General features: G+C 40.9%; 1 protein-coding gene across 7 annotated transcripts in view; it reads left to right on the top strand.

Annotated features, from left to right (window-relative positions):
• Window positions 1-17,125, top strand: part of camsap2a (calmodulin regulated spectrin-associated protein family, member 2a) — a 44,701-nt gene extending 27,576 nt beyond the window's left edge. For 2 of the 7 annotated variants that reach the window (XM_034881035.1, XM_034881033.1), the window contains 12 exons: window positions 5,724-5,820; window positions 6,051-6,147; window positions 6,396-6,427; window positions 6,567-6,636; window positions 6,918-8,997; window positions 9,994-10,130; window positions 10,578-10,801; window positions 11,298-11,394; window positions 12,063-12,128; window positions 13,217-13,329; window positions 13,897-14,015; window positions 14,741-17,125. In XM_034881035.1, the coding sequence (XP_034736926.1) occupies window positions 5,724-5,820; window positions 6,051-6,147; window positions 6,396-6,427; window positions 6,567-6,636; window positions 6,918-8,997; window positions 9,994-10,130; window positions 10,578-10,801; window positions 11,298-11,394; window positions 12,063-12,128; window positions 13,217-13,329; window positions 13,897-14,015; window positions 14,741-15,046 (3,438 nt within the window). In that variant the 3' untranslated portion in view covers window positions 15,047-17,125. The remainder of the gene's footprint in view (window positions 1-5,723; window positions 5,821-6,050; window positions 6,148-6,395; window positions 6,428-6,566; window positions 6,637-6,917; window positions 8,998-9,993; window positions 10,131-10,577; window positions 10,802-11,297; window positions 11,395-12,062; window positions 12,129-13,216; window positions 13,330-13,896; window positions 14,016-14,740) is intronic. The other 5 variants (XM_034881039.1, XM_034881037.1, XM_034881034.1 and 2 more) reach the window with 4 other exon arrangements.
• The last annotated feature ends 15 nt before the right edge of the window (window positions 17,126-17,140 follow it).

The raw sequence follows: 17,140 nt of genomic DNA, 5'->3' as shown, positions 1-17,140 counted from the left end.
TAATACATGTCATCGATGCTTGTGTTCTGGTACTGATCCTGTGTGGATGGTGTCCAAAGCTTCGGTAAACCAATTCTCCACTCTGAAATGGCTTTTACAGGTAGTGTGTAATCGTTGTTATAGTCTTAAAAAAATATCAGCCAAAATGTATACTGCTGACCTACTGACTTGTTTAAACCTTAAAATATGCCTGCAGCGTATTTGTGTGTTTGTGTGTGTGTGTGTGCGTATGTATATGTGTGTGTGCTAGCAGGAAGAAGAAATGCGAATTGTAGTTAGTAGAAAAAACGCCATATGGTAAATGGGGTCTTATATAAAATGGCTGTTAACATAATATCCAAGCCCGTGGTGGTTATTTAAAAAAACAACCCTTTAGTAATGTCAAGTCTTCAATGGCAAATTTGCAAAATTACTGACATATACAAATGTTTTTTTGTTTTCTTTTGCTGAAACTAATGAGCAAACCATATGGTGTGGTATCCAGTGAGAAAGGCTAAATGAAACAGGAGAAATGGGTGGCTCTGTGAGCCAGTGTTGTGAGTCATGCTGTGGAAAAACCATTCAATCCAAACTATCTCTGTTTTAACCAACCACAAGCCTGGAGAGCTGCACTGCCATACCAACATGTCTGCATGGGTTTTTTTTCCTCACGTGCTCTTTCCTTGTTTTTTCTTCTTTATTTCCTTCTTTAATTTCCTTTTTCTTTTCTTACTTTGTCATTCTCTAAAACTTTCTTGCCCTGTATTTTTTGTGTGTGTTTCTGTGATTTTCAAAATTTCCTTCTTTTGTACTTTCTCTCTCTGTCTCTCACTGACTCGCTCCCCTTCACGCTCTAAAAAATCATCAATGGACAAATAGCAAGTCGTACAGAATGCAGCAGCAAGACTTTTGTCTAAGACCAGCAGGAGAGCACACATTACTCCGGTGCTTAAGGCTCTTCATTGGCTTCCAGTAGGTTTTAGAGTGCATTTAAAAATTTGAATCACCACTTATAGAGCCTTGCTTGGTCAAGCTCCCGCTTACATCCAGGATGTATTATACGCCCACACTCCTGGTCGTTCTCTGAGGTCTTCAGACCAAGACCTTCTAACTGTCCCCAGAACACGTTTTAAAACCAGAGGTGATCGACCTTTTTCTGTGGTGGCACCAAGGCTCTGGAACTCACTCCCTTTAGCCTTGAGAGCGTTGAATTCTGTGGAAACCTTTAAAAAACACCTCAAGACACATCTTTTTAGACAAGCTTTTCACTTGCAATATGGCTTAGTATTTTATTTGTTGCTGTTTTATTTGTTTTTACTGTAAATCACTTTGTGACCCTTCTTGTCTGTAAAATGTGTTGTATAATTAAAGTTTACTTACTTACTTACTCTAACTCACAGCTCGCTTTGCATATCTTCCAGTCCTCTGTTCAGTTCGACACCTTATACCAGTGTCACCACTGTTTGTGTGCGTTATCAAGGTCATCTGCTACTGATGGGAGATGATTGATTGTAATTTCTTGGTATATAAATGTGATATGCTGTGTGCGATACTGCTGCAATGCACCCGTCATAGAAACAGCTTGGGCTGCTGTACTTACAGTAAACTCACTCCCTCCCTGTCCTACATAACATATATCGGTCTCCTGAGATCAACCAAAATTATAGTGTTGTGGTATTTTTGTGAAAGGAGGTCTTAAGTTTGAGAAACGTGCTACATTTATGCATTGTATGGGTTTGCATGAATAATGCTATATATATTTAAAATATCTTTTTTATCTGTTTTGGCTCTAAAAAAATCTTTGTAAAACCTTTAGATCATATACCCATGTCCCACAATGTCCCAAAACAGCGTCTCTCCCTAGTCCCTAGACACAAAAGGCAAAACTTCTTTGGTGGTTTGGTCTAACTTTCCATCTGTGCTGTGTGTTTGTGTTTCTCGCATCTCAGTGTGTATTTTGCCTAAGAGCTGCATAAGCACTAAAAAGGCTCATGTGTCGGGATAGCTTTGACTCTGTCTCAGCATGTCCTCTGACAGAGAGATGTTCTCAGCACAGACTGAACAAAGGTCACTGTAAGGGCAAACAACACTAGACTAGTGCAGTTGTAGCTATGTTTCCATCCTGTTTGAAAGCAGTTTCCACACAATAAATTAAAAACATTGATCTGCTGAGTTAAACTGATCACATGGACTTTCTACGCATTGATAAAAGACTTTTGTAAAGGATATAGATATTTGTTGTTTGCTGTTGCAAATCTTATTTTGTGCTTTACCCTGCAGCTAAATTATACCGTTGAGGAAAAAGTAGAAGAATTTGACTTAGTACTGTTGTGTCAGGAGCAGTATTTGCTGGCACTGAGTTCATGGGGGATACAAAAATCTAATCCCAACAGGAAACAGCTATTGCCAGAGAGCAGCAGAACTGCATTCAGAACCAGTTAGATTCAGTAACCTTGACCCAGTTTCCAGGCAGTCACACCCTCAGTACGCCGTGGCCCGTCATACTAATGGAGACCTTATTATAGAGAGTGAGCCGAGACAGTAAAGGGGAGGGGAAGCAAGAGAGGTGTGAGAAGAGACGAGGAGGAGCTATAACCCTGATTAACACCAGTAGAGTGTCTGAAACGGTGAGAAAAGGAGGTGGAAAAGACTGAAGGGGGGAAAGGGAGAAAGAGGGACACCATCAATATTGTATATGCTTCCCTGATGAGGACAGGATCAGTCCACATTATATTTGAATGGGCTCCATAGCAGATTATAGACTAGCCTTTAGTACACAACACCCACAAAGCCATAGTATAATACACACATTACTTCGGGCCATTCTTTCATAATGGACACAAGGATAGTAAATCACGCCAATCAACTCCCCTTTACTGGCTCTTATGTCATTAATTCAAAGCACATCTAAATTACTATCTGTGGATCCAAGAAGGAGAAATGAAATTCACGAGCTTGGGGCTTTTGCCAGCGTTTGTTCCTTCTTTACCAGGAGGTTTGGAGCAGCGGCCGTTCTGATGTTGCCCTGAGGAAGGATATGAACATACTTACTGTGAATAATAAGCTGCCTCTTTAACGCAGCTTTACTATCTCATGTCTGTTTGTGGCCACTTTTAGAAATTTTTGCATGGAAGTTCATTCTTTCGAATTGGTTTTGTTTTCTACCTTTTAATAAGGTTTCTCTGAGGGCAGCCTGATGATGTTGGCAGTAAATCAGTGGGTTTCTCCAAATTGAGTCTGGCTGCAGGACCTAGATCCTTTATCCTTCTGGCCCAATGGTTGTTGACATTAATGCCCTGCAAACACTCAGTGTGTGTCTCAGCTTACTTTCTGTGTGCGTGATAATGTCATTTGTAGGTTGCTTATGTGCATTTTTATGTATGCAGACCCTGCCTATACTGTACATTGGCAATGCATTCAAATGTTACACCGTTCATGTGTGTGTGTGTGTAGTACATGCAGGCAGGGATTTTTGCGCCCATCCCTGTACAGTGGAGTAGCTCCCTCCACCCCCACCTCCCTCAACCCTGAGCTCTCTTCTAGCAATCACCAACCAGGTTTCTGTTTTCATCCTGAGAATGACACACTCTGACACTCAAATCTCCAAACAAGACAGATTTGGCATCACTGCAGACTTGGCAGAGGAAGTAATGGCAGTCAACAGGGAGATATGCGTGCTGGTGGTGCGGCGGTTGGTTGTTTGGGGATCTGTTTGAGTGTGTGTGTGACTGCTGACTGGTGGTATTAAGCGATAACCCTCGCACCTGGTGTGTTGGTAGTAGTCAGTCGGGCAGATGGGAAGAGAGAAGTCTGGTTGGGCTTTTTCCACCAATCTCAGCTGTGCAGACAATAGGAGATCTTTGTCTCTATTTCTTTTCTTCTTCTGTTTGTCGTACCCCATTGAGAAGTGCTTCACACGCTGAATTCTCCTGAAGGTAACCTTCACTTTGGCATTTGACTAACTTTTTGTAAGTAATTTTATGCTTAAGAGTTATTTAACCCAAATTAGTTATAAGAAGGCCAAATGTAACTTAAAACATAGCTAGAAAAAGATGATGGAAAAGACAAAAATCTTTAATTGAATCATTGAAAACCTCTATAGCAAGCAACTGTTCAATTTGTACGTACAGATGCTAATCTAATGTGTCTGCTTTACTTTACTAACTTGGTAATTATATGCACAACAGCTTCTCACACCTAGATTTTGTCATGGCGACACACCTTTTCACTTGTTTGCATCTCTGCTTTCTAGCGTGTGAGAAAACAAAAAAGAAGTCAAAAAACTGCTAAAATGCTGCAGTAACACCCAAGGGAAACCATTGCTACTGCTGTTAATTGCCTCTGCCCCTCCTGGTGTACTTTTGGGCTACACATGAAGGGCATATGTTGTGTGTGTGTGTGTGTGTGTGTTTGCTGGTGTGTGCTTGGTGGGATGAAATGTTGCTGATAATGTAAATCAGGTAAAGCTGAGCCATGCAGCAATGTCTTTGTCTGGAGACCATGGACTGGGGAGGGGGCATGTTTCCTCAAGGTCGTGCCCGCTTCCCTGCACTCGTTTTGCATATTGTGTGCACTTGTGCATTTGTAAGCCAGTGACCGCATGTTCACTGCAACAACAAAAAAAGGCACAAGTTTGGCATGGTAATTGATTACACATTTATTCTTGAAAAATGTAAAAGTGGAAAACATCTTATCAAGCTGGATTTAGTTTACAATGCAAAAAAACATGTTTTTGATGGATTTTTTTTTTTTTTATTTCAACCATGATGGCACACCCCTTGACTCATTAAAATGAGACTGAATGGATCATTCTACGGTGTTGACCATGGGGCCGACATACAAGTCAGGTTGAACCATGTGCTGGTTTTGCTAAAGGCTGCATATTTAACCTCTGTAACACAGTACACATCTAGTGTAATAGTCTTTCATAGGCTAAATAGCTTTCCTTGATTAAGAAGAAAAGACTAACAGTGGGTATGGAAATAATATGAGTTATTCAGAGGTAAATGACTTGGTAAGATGGATTCATTTTTTTGCAGTGATGTGTCTTCAAGAAGTTTGACCTCCCACTGCATGTTGACTTGATTCCGACATGGACACCACTAAACACATCAGTGGGAAAGATCCCTCCAGCAATTCTAACCCAATCCAAATTCAGGTTGGCTGGTGGATCAACAGCAAAAGAAAATAGCTGACCTCTATTCTATAAATTAGGTTAATGCGTTAATCACTCCTCTCTACTCTAATACAGGTACTGTTGACATGACAAGATCATCTTATCTAGCATGTGAAAAGCCATGCTGTTGGTTACATTTACTTAGCTAACAAAACGGTTGCAGTGTGAAAAGTCCGACTTTTATTAAGTCACAAAACCAAATTGTTTATTTTCCTTAAATGACACAATTTTTTTGAAAATACTTTGCTGAAAATGATGATAAATCTAGATCCCATCGTACATTCCTCCTCTTTTGTTTGATCTATGAAGCATCTGACCCATTAGACTATATTTTGTAAAATGGAGCAAGATTGGTGAATTATTTATGGGCAGACTGGAAGATACAAATAATACTATGCTCAAGTTCTCTGAGATAAGGGTTAAGAGAGACACCTGCTGGATAAATGGGTAGGCTACAATCCATTTGTGTGGTTGTGAATTGTGGATAAAGCATGTGTTCACTGTGTTTGCTGAGTGATTATATGTAACCCAATCTCATGATTTTCATCTTATTTGAATATTTTCCCAGAATAACTACCTGGTGTTCATGGCAGAGTTGTTTGCTTGGTTTGAGGTGGACAGGCCGTCTTTTGTGAAACCAAGAATGCTGGACAACGAAGGCACAGGCAAGTAAATTCTGACCTTAGGATAATAGTAGCACAAACAACTGTATTATCATGTGTGGAAAAAAGTAGTGAGTGCTAGGAGTAATAGTAGTTGTAGAGGTACCTGCACCTGGTATGGTGCATTTTATCTGAAACATATATAAAGCAAAGTAATTGGGGGGGAGTAGTATTATTGTGCTTTTCATTGTGAAAGCACAGTTTGATCAATTGTCTTTTTTGTGTCACCTCAGAGCCCTCAGTCTTGTTGAAGAATTTACCAGCGATACCCATCTCCAAGGCTACCAAGAGGAGCTTCATGGAGAGACCCCCAAGTCCTGAAAGACCCAGGTATACTTCCAAAAATGCATCAGCAAGGCATTTCACTTCCATTTGAGTAGGGCTGCGTGTTGGCTAGTAGTTTACGCCAGTTGGTGGCCAGCTGGCAGGTGTGAATATATCAGACTGATTAGGCCAAATAAGATTGAAATTTGTTGTTTTTTTTTTTGCAAAATTTATATCTGAACAAATTAAAGCTAAAAGGGCCATTAAAATATATAGTACAATGTGTACTCCATACTAATTTTCTCTTTCTCTAGTTTGCCCCTCCGACCCCAGCCTCGAAGCTCAGGTTGGTGACTTTTTTCGATTTACTTACTTTTTTGTTTTTTACCAAAAATCAAAGCGTTAGTATGAATATCAACATAGGATTACTTGTAGGTAAAACAAGTTTGGTTGTGAATCTTACTTTGTTTACCTGTGTCATCTAGGAGAGATCAAGAGGTCAACCTCAATGTCCTTTGTCGATGGCAACCTCGGCACCTGGCCCAAAGAAAAAAGGTTAGTAATATTACTGTCCTGTTTATGAGCTGCCCATTTCAAATATACAAACCCAAAGACATTAAAATATCCCATGGGGATTAAGAAAAGCATATTGTGATGTTTCCAAACCAGACGTAAATTTAGAAAAGAATTTAATGGTACTTTATTGTCTCGTACATGTAGCGAAATTCATTTTCTGCATTTAACCCTTCCCTCTAGGGAGCATTTTTCATAAGAAACATGAATACAAACAAGGTATCGGAAGATTTAATCACAATTCTCTCTTGTTTTTTGTTAAGGTCTGGGCCCTATGGAGTGTCTTTTGACATCCCTTTTGACAAAGAGGACTCTGCTTCCGGCGGTCTTTCTTCCACGCGTGGCATGGTCAGGTCTGTGAGCACTGATGATGGTTCTGGCTTCAAGGTCCACCACCTGCCCCGCGGAATGAAGCGCAACCTGTCCTTCCAGCCAGTAAATGGCCAGAGTGTCGGCATTGAGGAGGAGGGCTGCCCAGACAGCCTAGCTGGTATGGAGCTTAGCAGGCCAGTGTACCCCAACGGACATGGAAGTGTCATGGCAAAAACTCCCTCCATAGAGGAAGCCCTTCAGATTATCCACAGCCCAAGTCGACCCCCAGCAGAGGGGATCAATAGCAGTTTCTTCCTGCACATTCAGGACCACGAGGCTGGTGTTGGTGTCTTGGAGCCAGTGTCAGAGTTAGACTCCCAAGGGCCTCAGAGCAACACAGACACCACCGAGGTAGACACTGGCATCCATATTCAAACAGAAGACATGCTAGATGAGGATTCTTCTCTGAAAGACTGCTCTGTGAACATGGACCTAGACATGGACACGCCAAGCCCCTGCCCGAGCAGTCACAGCAAATCGCCCTCAGGGTTGAAGTTGACCAGCTTTGCTGAACAGAAGAAGAAGAAGAATACTCCATCATTGCCAGACTCAGGGAGGTGCAGCAGCAGCTCCCTCAAGACCACTCCTGAGGGCTCAGAGTTTTGCCTTCCGTTATCTGTTTCCTGGGCCCCGACCCCTGAGCACAGCCCCATCCATCAACAAACCACAACCCCCCTAACAGCTCGAGCATCGCCCACACCTGTACAACTTCCAGCAAATGACCCTGCTCAGGTCATGGCAACAGAGATGGTACAGCTGAGGATGAGACTGGAGGAGAAACGTAAAGCCATCGAAGCGCAGAAGAAGAAAGTGGAGGCTGCTTTCACAAGGCATCGGCAAAAGATGGGTCACTCAGCGTTTCTCAATGTCGTTAAAAGAAAAGGAGATGGGGCTGCCAGTGGAGAGGAAGGAGGGAAAACTGAGGGAGAAGGCAAGGCAGCAAGCACAAGTCCCACCTTCAAATTTGGGAGAAGCAAGGCAGACACACCTGATGGGGCAGAGCAAAGCAGCACCGCTTCCTGTTGGACAAAGTCGCCTGGTGCAGGCGAGGAAGGTGGTCAAAGCCATGCCCAGCTCACCGAGGTAGATCTCACAGAGTATACACGCTCGATTGAGAAACTGAACCATTCATTAGCCTTCCTTCAGACTGAGATGCAGCGACTGGCTCAGCAGCAGGAAGTGATCATGTCCATGAGGGAGAAACAACATCAGCAGGCGTGGGTAATCCCTCCACCCCATACAAGCCCATCACCCCAAAAACAGAGTCGAATCGGAGCTTCTACTCGATCCTCAGGACCCTCTTCTCCTGCCGACTCCCCTCGTTCCACCCACCGCTCTCCAACCAGCATCAAACGCAAATCTGCCTCCTTCCACTCACGCACTCCTCGCGCCGCTAGACCCAACGAGCTAAAGCTGGCCCCTTACAATCGAGTCCTCACTGCTCCACAATCTGTCGACAGCATCCCCCGGCTACGGCGATTTTCTCCCTGCCAGCCTTTGGCAAGTTCCTTCGTTTACATGGGGGAGAAACCAGCAACCTTCAATCCAGACACAGTAGCTTCAGATGGAGATAAAAACAAGGAGACAGAGTCACTATATTCCCCAGAGAGGGAGCTTGCCTGTGTAGGTGTAGCCAACTCCCCCCAAAGCTCCCCCAACCTGCAGAACAAGAGAGAACAAACAGAAGCGGATTCAGTTCAGAAGTCAGTTGCAGATTTGAAACCTACTATAGAGTCAACATTTCCTGAGGTCCTGGCCCACCCTGTGGTAGAGACCTTCACAGTGACACCTACAGAGATTCCTCCCCAGCCAGAAGCCTCAGGCCAAGTCAAGAGCAGCTTGATTGAGGTTCCTCTGTCAGTCGTGAAGCCACTGGATGATCTATCTCTTGATGATGACTTGGAGATGCAGCAGGGTGATGTGGAAGACCTGTGTCAGGAACAGAAAATATCTCGTGGTTTTTTCTTTAAGGTAGGCTTTTGATTCCAAGAACTGTCACCAATGTCTAGATTTTGTTTTGTTTGTCTTTTGATAATAAAAATGAAAATTGGATTTGCACAACCAAATAAACTGGAAACAAAAGGAGGAGTCAACAAGTAAGAACAAAGAACCAGCAATACACATTTTAAAAACCACAGTGTGCAGAGTCTTGATCGCAACCTTGCAGCGCCACTGGAAGCCTTAAAACTCAGTGGTGCACTTCTGAAAATAAAAAGGGCAATTACATTTTAACCTGAGGCATCCATGTTTGTTTTTTATCTGGAAACACAGTTGTTTGTAACATGATGCAATGATAAATGGTTCAGGAAACATGTCATCTTCCCATTTATGGGTGCTAAGACAGCTCGCTAGCTGCAGTCTGGGTTTAGATGTAGGTCATAAAACTGGGGCTGTTGTGAATAATTTAGGCCCAGCTGTGGAAATGTGGGGTTGCGGATGGGTTGAATAGATGGTGGATGTGAGGGTGGAGGCTGAGGGATGAGCAAGGGATGGACACATAAAAATAAAACCAATTTGTACTGAAATTGGCTGCCTGGCGTGACTATGTTGGGAGCAGTAATACAAAGAAAATGGTTAAAAACTGAATAATAACAATTACATAAACGTTTAGGTGTCTGGATATAATAAAGAGCACTGTACCTTTTCTGCTCCTAAAAGAAAAGCCTCTACTCTCTTGCCTCTGCCAACGTATTTAGTCGAATTTAATTTCACAAAGGAGAGTTGACCTTTCACAATAACTATTTAAAATGATATTTTCATTATATCAAATTAGATGAATACAAAGTTGGGAATATCACATAATAATCCGTCACAGCTGTAGAATATCAGCTTTGCCTAATCATCAGCAGCTACAAAACGGTAATGTATGATATCCACTAAATGTTACTGGATTTTTTTACTAAGCTTAAGGACACTCTTTACTTAAAACAGTGTGAAGTGACTGACTCTGTTTCCTATGTGACTCAGGCGGATGGAAATGCCGAGGATAACATGGCTCAGAAGAGGGCTGCTCTGTTAGAGAAAAGGATGAGGAGGGAGAAGGAGAGCCAGCAGAGGAAGATGCAGCAGGAGGCTGAGTTAGAGCAGAAGAAAGAGGAAGCTCGGTATGTTGTTGACACATCTGGAAAATAACTCCATAGACATTTTCAGAACACAGTGTAGTGTGCTCTTTTCTCTAGTCTGGAAAAAAAATGTTTTCACACAGACTGTTACATATAATATCCACCATCAGAAATATTGATGATTTATGCAGATCCATGTGTCCCATGTTTTTTAGACTCTATTTTCCTTTTTCCATTTTTGAATCTTTAAACATACAAATGAGGTTTACTCCACTGCTGGAAATTAGTGTCAAGTTAATTTGAAAATAAAAGGGGAAGTACCAGATGTTTTCTTCTATTTTTCAAACAAAAAATCGTCTGATGTTATAACTTAATACTTGTTCATTTACTTTTTTTGTAGCGTATATTCACCTATGCTGAACAGAAAACACTTACTGCGTTCTCTTCTCTGCACTCACTTCCTCACATTCCTCTGCTCTGTGTCTTTAGACTAAAAGCAGAGGAGGAGCGCGTCAGGAAGGAGGAAGACAAGGCCAGGAAGGAGTTCATCAAGCAGGAACATCTCAGGAGAAAGCAGCTTAAACTGATGGAGGACATGGATACTCTCATTAAACCCCGACCAGTCAGTGGGGCCAAGCAGAGGCGGGGGCGTACCAAGTCCATCCATCGCGACAGCATGGACTCTCCCAAAACCCCTGTCAGAGCTGCCACAGGTAACCATGGAGACGGTCCCCTCTCAGAGAGGTCATGGTCATCCCATCTGTTGAATCTGTGTCCAGCTGCCACTTTGCTTTGTGCCACCTGAGAATGTCTTAATCACATTCTATCACATTTCAGATATGTTTCTAATTTGGTCAACTTAAGCTTTCAACTGGGTTAAATTGTGACATTTACAATCTACAAATGAATACAGTAGAACTTGAAATTTGAGCTTGAACATGATGATAAACTGAAGGAGCACTGCAAAACTTGTGTGTGTGTGTTGTATGTGTTTTAATGTCAATTAAATCATACATTATATATTATACTTATACTTATATCTATGCATATGTTATAGTGGTGTCCATGTGGACTTTGTGTATTACTGGAAGTGAGAGTTGCATTGCTCTGTGACAGTGTTGGTACAAAACACAGTGGACAGCCTGGTGTTGTTATTCGTGGTGTCGGTGTAACCGTGTCGTGCTGTATCACATCTCATCTTACATCCAGGTTCACGCCAACGTGTCTTTTCAGTCTCCAGCTTGTCCCTTGCTTCCCTCAACCTGGGAGACAGCGACAGTGTTCACTCTGAGAAGAGATCGCCAAGGTGAGATGTTTTTAAAGGTTTATTGCTATTGGTGTAAGTTTAATGTTTTCAGGGGATTTTTAACAAGATTTCAAACTTTTGGATACATAACTTATACATTTGGCAATATAGCAGTGGGATATATTTAGTAAAAAAAAAGTGCAAGGTGTAATGATAAAAATTGGAACACCTAAAACATAAAAAAACACAGACTTGGTACCCTGCTATTATTGAGAATAATTTACAATTTTAACCTGGTTTTAGGAATTACAGTAGCAAAGCCACTATATATATTATGCATTGACTTAATGCTCCCCTAGAGTAAAAGCGCACACAATTATCCAGGGCAGAAATTTGGCATGTTTATTTGATAAAAACAATCTGTGGCATTACTGGTCGAGGAGTAGCCAGACATGAATTGAATTGGACATGTCATATGTAAAAGCAATGCCAAAACAATGTATTTGATACTTGAAAATAGCTGAGAAACTTTGACTTTGGACTGAATTTTAAGCATATTTCTTCAACTCTCCTATGTGTGCAGTAATGGTGATACTCTCTGACCTTTTTGTCTTTTTGAAGCCAAGCTCTCCAGACTAACTCCAGTTCTCAGGTCTAACATCTCTTCTGTATTCTTCTACCTTCCTTCTTTTAATACTTTCTTTTTTCTGCTATTTCACACACGTCAGAAGTGCTAGTTTAGCCTCTGGTGCTCTCTTCTGCTTTCTGAGCTCTCCTAAACTGAGAAGAAGAAGGTTAGTTTCTGCTTGGCAGTTTGACTTTAAGGCACTTCAGACTGCCCTGAGCCCAATCCTGCACTGTAACCCTGTTCCACGCTGGGTTTTTCGAGGATTGATTGAGCAACATTTCCCCTTATGTTAAACTGCAAAGCACTGGTCCAACTATGCCTTTTCTCCCCCAAAAAATCACTTGGCTTTTTCCACTTACCTTTCTGCTTGGCCTTTTTCCCCACCTGATAAAACATCAAAGTAAATGGTTTTGTTTTGTTTAGAGTCACTGCGTCTTCAACCTTTTCTGTAGAACACACCCTGCACAAAACATCCATCTTACCAAGTCATTTAACCCCATGTTGTGTCTTAAAATCTGCTAGTGGGATTCAAGAAATCAGTTGTTCCTGAAACATTGACAGTTGTTCTTAAACAAACAAAATGTAGTTAATCCAAATTAGACCTTTATATTGTTTTGGAAGATTAGGCTTTTTTTGAGAATGAAAAAAAAAGCTTAGATGACTTGTTAAAATGGGTAAAAAAACATTTGAGCTTCAGTTGGCTGAAGTTGCTCTTACTTATTTGCTGTGCTCATTGATTTCTCATAATTACAGATGCAGAATACTGTGTATTGTAAATAAATAATGATGTCGGTGTAATAAACTGTATTCAGTCTGTATATTTGGAAATCAGTTGTTCATGTATAGATGGGACACATAATGCAGTTTGCAGCCAAGAAAATGACTAAATGAGCTGCACTCTAATTGATTGTCCTTTTTTATTGACCGTGTATGCGCCAGACCACCTCACATCACCGCACTCACTGCCTGTGCTTGCAAGCTTTGCTACTTTACTATTTTCTGTGACGATGTGCAACAAACACCCAAACCAAGTTCAAACTGTGCACTGGAATCGGACACACAGTTTCCCTTCGCAGTAAGGGGTACATCAGTGTAGACCTGGTGTAGACAGGGTGGGAGGGTACTGCTGTTCTGCGATGGCTGGATGGGTTTATTTTTGCCCTGCCTAAAGAACAAAAATGCTGAGTGTTCGGAAGCAGCACCCATGCAGAAAGGTAATCTAATACTCTGCGTGTATACGTGTGTGTGTTCTAGACCAGATTCTGCAGATGGCTTCCTGTCCCCGAGTCGCTGCAGCAGGAATGGAGAGAAGGACTGGGAGAATGGATCCACAACCTCCTCAGTTACATCTAACACAGAGTACACTGGTAGGACAACTTAGGCCAAATCTTCAATAGCAGCGGTTGTCAATGCAAATGTTAAAACTGGCTAACTACAGTTTAAGTTGACCCTTAATAGTTTGGGGGAAAAAACATAATTTTAAATAGGAACATGTTATGGAATGACATCATAAAAATAGTTAGACATTTTTTGAATATTGTGTTATTTTGGTATGCAGTGTAGCTAATATTGGTACTGAATGATCGCGTTTTTTTGTTCTGTTTTTTTTAGTAATATTGTAATTTGTTTTCGTCCAAAGTGAAGTATTCCTCTTTTCTCACTGCCGTCTTGGTAGGGTTTCCTACCTCAGAAGATGTACAATGTAAATCATATTAGCTGTGAGGTTGTTTTTTTAATCTTAATGCTACATTCATAGCTACAATTTCTTTCTCAGTTCACCCAATAACACATGAATATGCTACCAGTAGCAATCTTCATGCATGATTTAACAAAAAAAGAGTAAAAATAGGAAGGAGAATCTTTCCTTTGACATAACTGTGTAGTTGTCATGACAACAGTACAGTCCTAATGTTCTCTCCTGTGTTCTCATTCAGGACCAAAGCTATACAAGGAGCCCAGTGCCAAATCTAACAAGCACATCATCCAGAATGCTCTGGCCCACTGCTGCTTAGCAGGCAAGGTTAATGAGGGGCAAAAGAACAAGATCCTGGAGGTGAGGGCACAGAGCTTTTAATATATCGTCCCATACAATTTCAGGGGTTGAAGTGTCCTGGTGGCTGTATTGATGATGCATGCCAAGTACTGCACCTTTAACAGTCAAGCCTGTAAAGCTGGTTCACAATAAATAAATAAAAAACAACGAAGGAAAGGTTGCAAGAAATTATGTTCCGTAGGAAATGTAATATTGCGTAGCTGAACATTGATTGCAAAAAACACCAAAGTAGAATGAATGGAATTATTTTGTGAATGACAACAGAGTGGTGAGTTTGATATTGCTTTGTTATTGCACTAATACAATTTTTGATAAGGAAAAGCAGCCTACATTATACTGAATGTATCACAACAAAATTGAGCTTTTGCGTTTGCATTAGTCATGGAACAGGCAAATTCAAAGGCCTGGCTCTCTGATAATAAGGTAAATAGAGTAAACTATTTGAGAATTTACAGTTTGAGGGTTTCATTTGAAAACCCTTCTTTCACAGTGATTTACAATATTTACTTATGTTCCACCAAAGGAAATGTATGTAAAAAACAGTTTTGCTTTGATACAAAAAGGGCTAGTCAAAGAATAACAGATAGTACTCTAATCGTAGAGAGAAAAGGTAGAAAAGACATTTTAAAGAGCGAAGAGAAGAGAAGAGTGAGAAGAGTAAAATATTACCAGAATCTTGACTTTCATACTGTATCTAATGAGCTTTTCTCCCCTGACCTTGACAGGAAATGGAGAAATCAGAGGCCAACAACTTTTTGGTTTTGTTCCGAGATGGCGGCTGCCAGTTTCGCTCTCTCTACACTTACTGCCCCGAGACGGAGGAGATCAACAAGCTGACAGGCATCGGCCCCAAGAGCATCACGCGCAAGATGATCGACGGCCTCTACAAGTACAACTCAGACAAGAAGCAGTTCAGTCAGATACCAGCCAAGACCATGTCGGCCAGCGTGGATGCGGTGACGATCCACAGCCATCTCTGGCAAACCAAGAAGCCAGCCACCCCTAAAAAAGTAGTGCCTGCCCAGTCCTAATGGAACTTAATACACCCAACATCACCCTTCCCCCCTCAAATGGAACATACCCATTTCAATTTGCACTTCACTGTACATTTCCATGAAGATTCAAGCACCTGCAATGCCAGTTAGATGAATGCATAATAGTTTTAGGATTACGTTTGTTTGTTGTTGTTTTTTTCCATTGCATTCCTGTCCTTGTTTTTCCTACTTACTCTGGACTGGACATGATACAACTCAAAGATTATGAACAACTGGAATGTATTCCACTGCTGAAAAATGATGTAAATGCTTATCACTTCTGTGTTTTTGGAGAATGTCATGTTTGAGTCAAATTATGAAGGCATGTGTGGATGTTGGTTTTTGTTTCCTTTGTGCCAAACATCAAAAAACAGACAGTATGAATGCCAGGGCAGTTTACTGAAGCACTGAATGTTTTTAATTCATGTACATATTGATCTTTGTTTGCATTATCCTTTTGATGTGTGGCCTTATGCGCATTTTGTTTTAGCGTGTGAGTGCAATGAGGTTATTGGATAACAACGTATACAGATGGGATTTTTTTGTACTTAGAAGAACTCTTCATCCCTGTGGGTAAAACAGTTTGTATATTAAGGTACGCAAAACTACAAGGGGCCAAAAACCGAATTGCACACAGCTAGTGTTAGCCACACAGCGTATGTGTGTTCAGCTCAACCAAGCCAAGCGGTTTTAACTTTTTCAGAACCCGGTTTTTAGAAAGTTATTTCAAAGAATGCAGGCTGTAAACATGGATCACTAGTTCTCATGCTGTGGGTCATGACACCTGCAGACGATTTGAACTATCATGTGACAAAAATATATTTCTGATATACAAATATGCTGTCAGTTTTGCAAAGGTTGTGTTAAATTCCTTTTAACTCGTAATATACGGAAGTACTTTCAACCTCAAGATAGGTACTCCAAGATGTAAAGTTGACAGATAGTGAAAGTAAAAATCATCCCTAAATTAACCATCTGGTTTGTTTTCACTCGGGGGTTTACAACGAGGCATTGTTTCAGCCAAAAAGGTTGAGAACCAGTGTTGGAAATCACTCTGCTGCTGGTTCATAGCAGATTTATGAACAAATTAAACAGCTCAGTATTTTATTTTTATTGTCAAATGCTGCATACTGCACCACATAGGATGTTTGCAAATTATCAATACCATGTACGATCACACTCTCACCCACTCGTATCAGTAACTCAATTGTCAAGATTATGACACCTAACAAGTTTTTTTTCTGTATCAATATCAGGATTTACAATTCAATTCATAATAGTACATAATGACTTCAGATTGACACCAGGCTTACTTGCTGAATAAACTTTAGATTGCTCTGTTAAACCAATTGCTTATACTGTACATCACTGCAAGTATAGCTGATTCATTAAAATTGCCACACTGTTACCATGGTTTTCATTTTCCACACATCTATGCATCTTTACATTACATTCTTAATAACACAAAACGTGTTAAACCAAACAGCCTATAGATGCAATGCGTCCTAGATAGACCAGAAAAAATTGTAATGTTGTTAGATTTCTTTTATTTATTTGTATTATTAGGACAATGAATATCACAAAATAATGCAAGGCAGAATAGGGCAGATTCTTGTTGCTGCATACGGGTAGAGACTCGCCACAGAGTTTCATTGGTGTCAGTATCACGTTCCTTTTGCCACCGAATGTCAAATCAATTTGCAGGTACGGTGTCCATTACGAGAAATCTGCTAAAATTGTGCTTTGTTTTTTAATGGGGGGGGTATTTATGACCAAAAGAGAGCATGTACATGTCTTTGAAAATGTAATCTAATATAACGGAGTGTTTCTCTGTTGGTAATTAGAAGGATTTGTCAACTGAAGCTATGTCCACAATGGCTGTTTAAGGCCAAGGTAAATGGTTAATTTAAACTGTAATGATATTGTACAGTGTGTTCATGTGAGCTCATACCTATTCACTATGATGAGTTTGTTTTGTTTGTCAGATGCTGTGCTGTCATTCAACATATTGCTGAACATGTAGTTTCATTTTGTTTTTGTTTTTTTGGCATTTAATAAAACTAAGCATGGCCTCAGCATATACGTGGTGTT

Source organism: Etheostoma cragini, chromosome 9, assembly GCF_013103735.1.
Source record: "Etheostoma cragini isolate CJK2018 chromosome 9, CSU_Ecrag_1.0, whole genome shotgun sequence".
In the NCBI taxonomy this organism is placed as follows: Eukaryota; Metazoa; Chordata; class Actinopteri; order Perciformes; family Percidae; genus Etheostoma; species Etheostoma cragini.
This window is presented reverse-complemented; position numbering and strand designations above follow the sequence as displayed.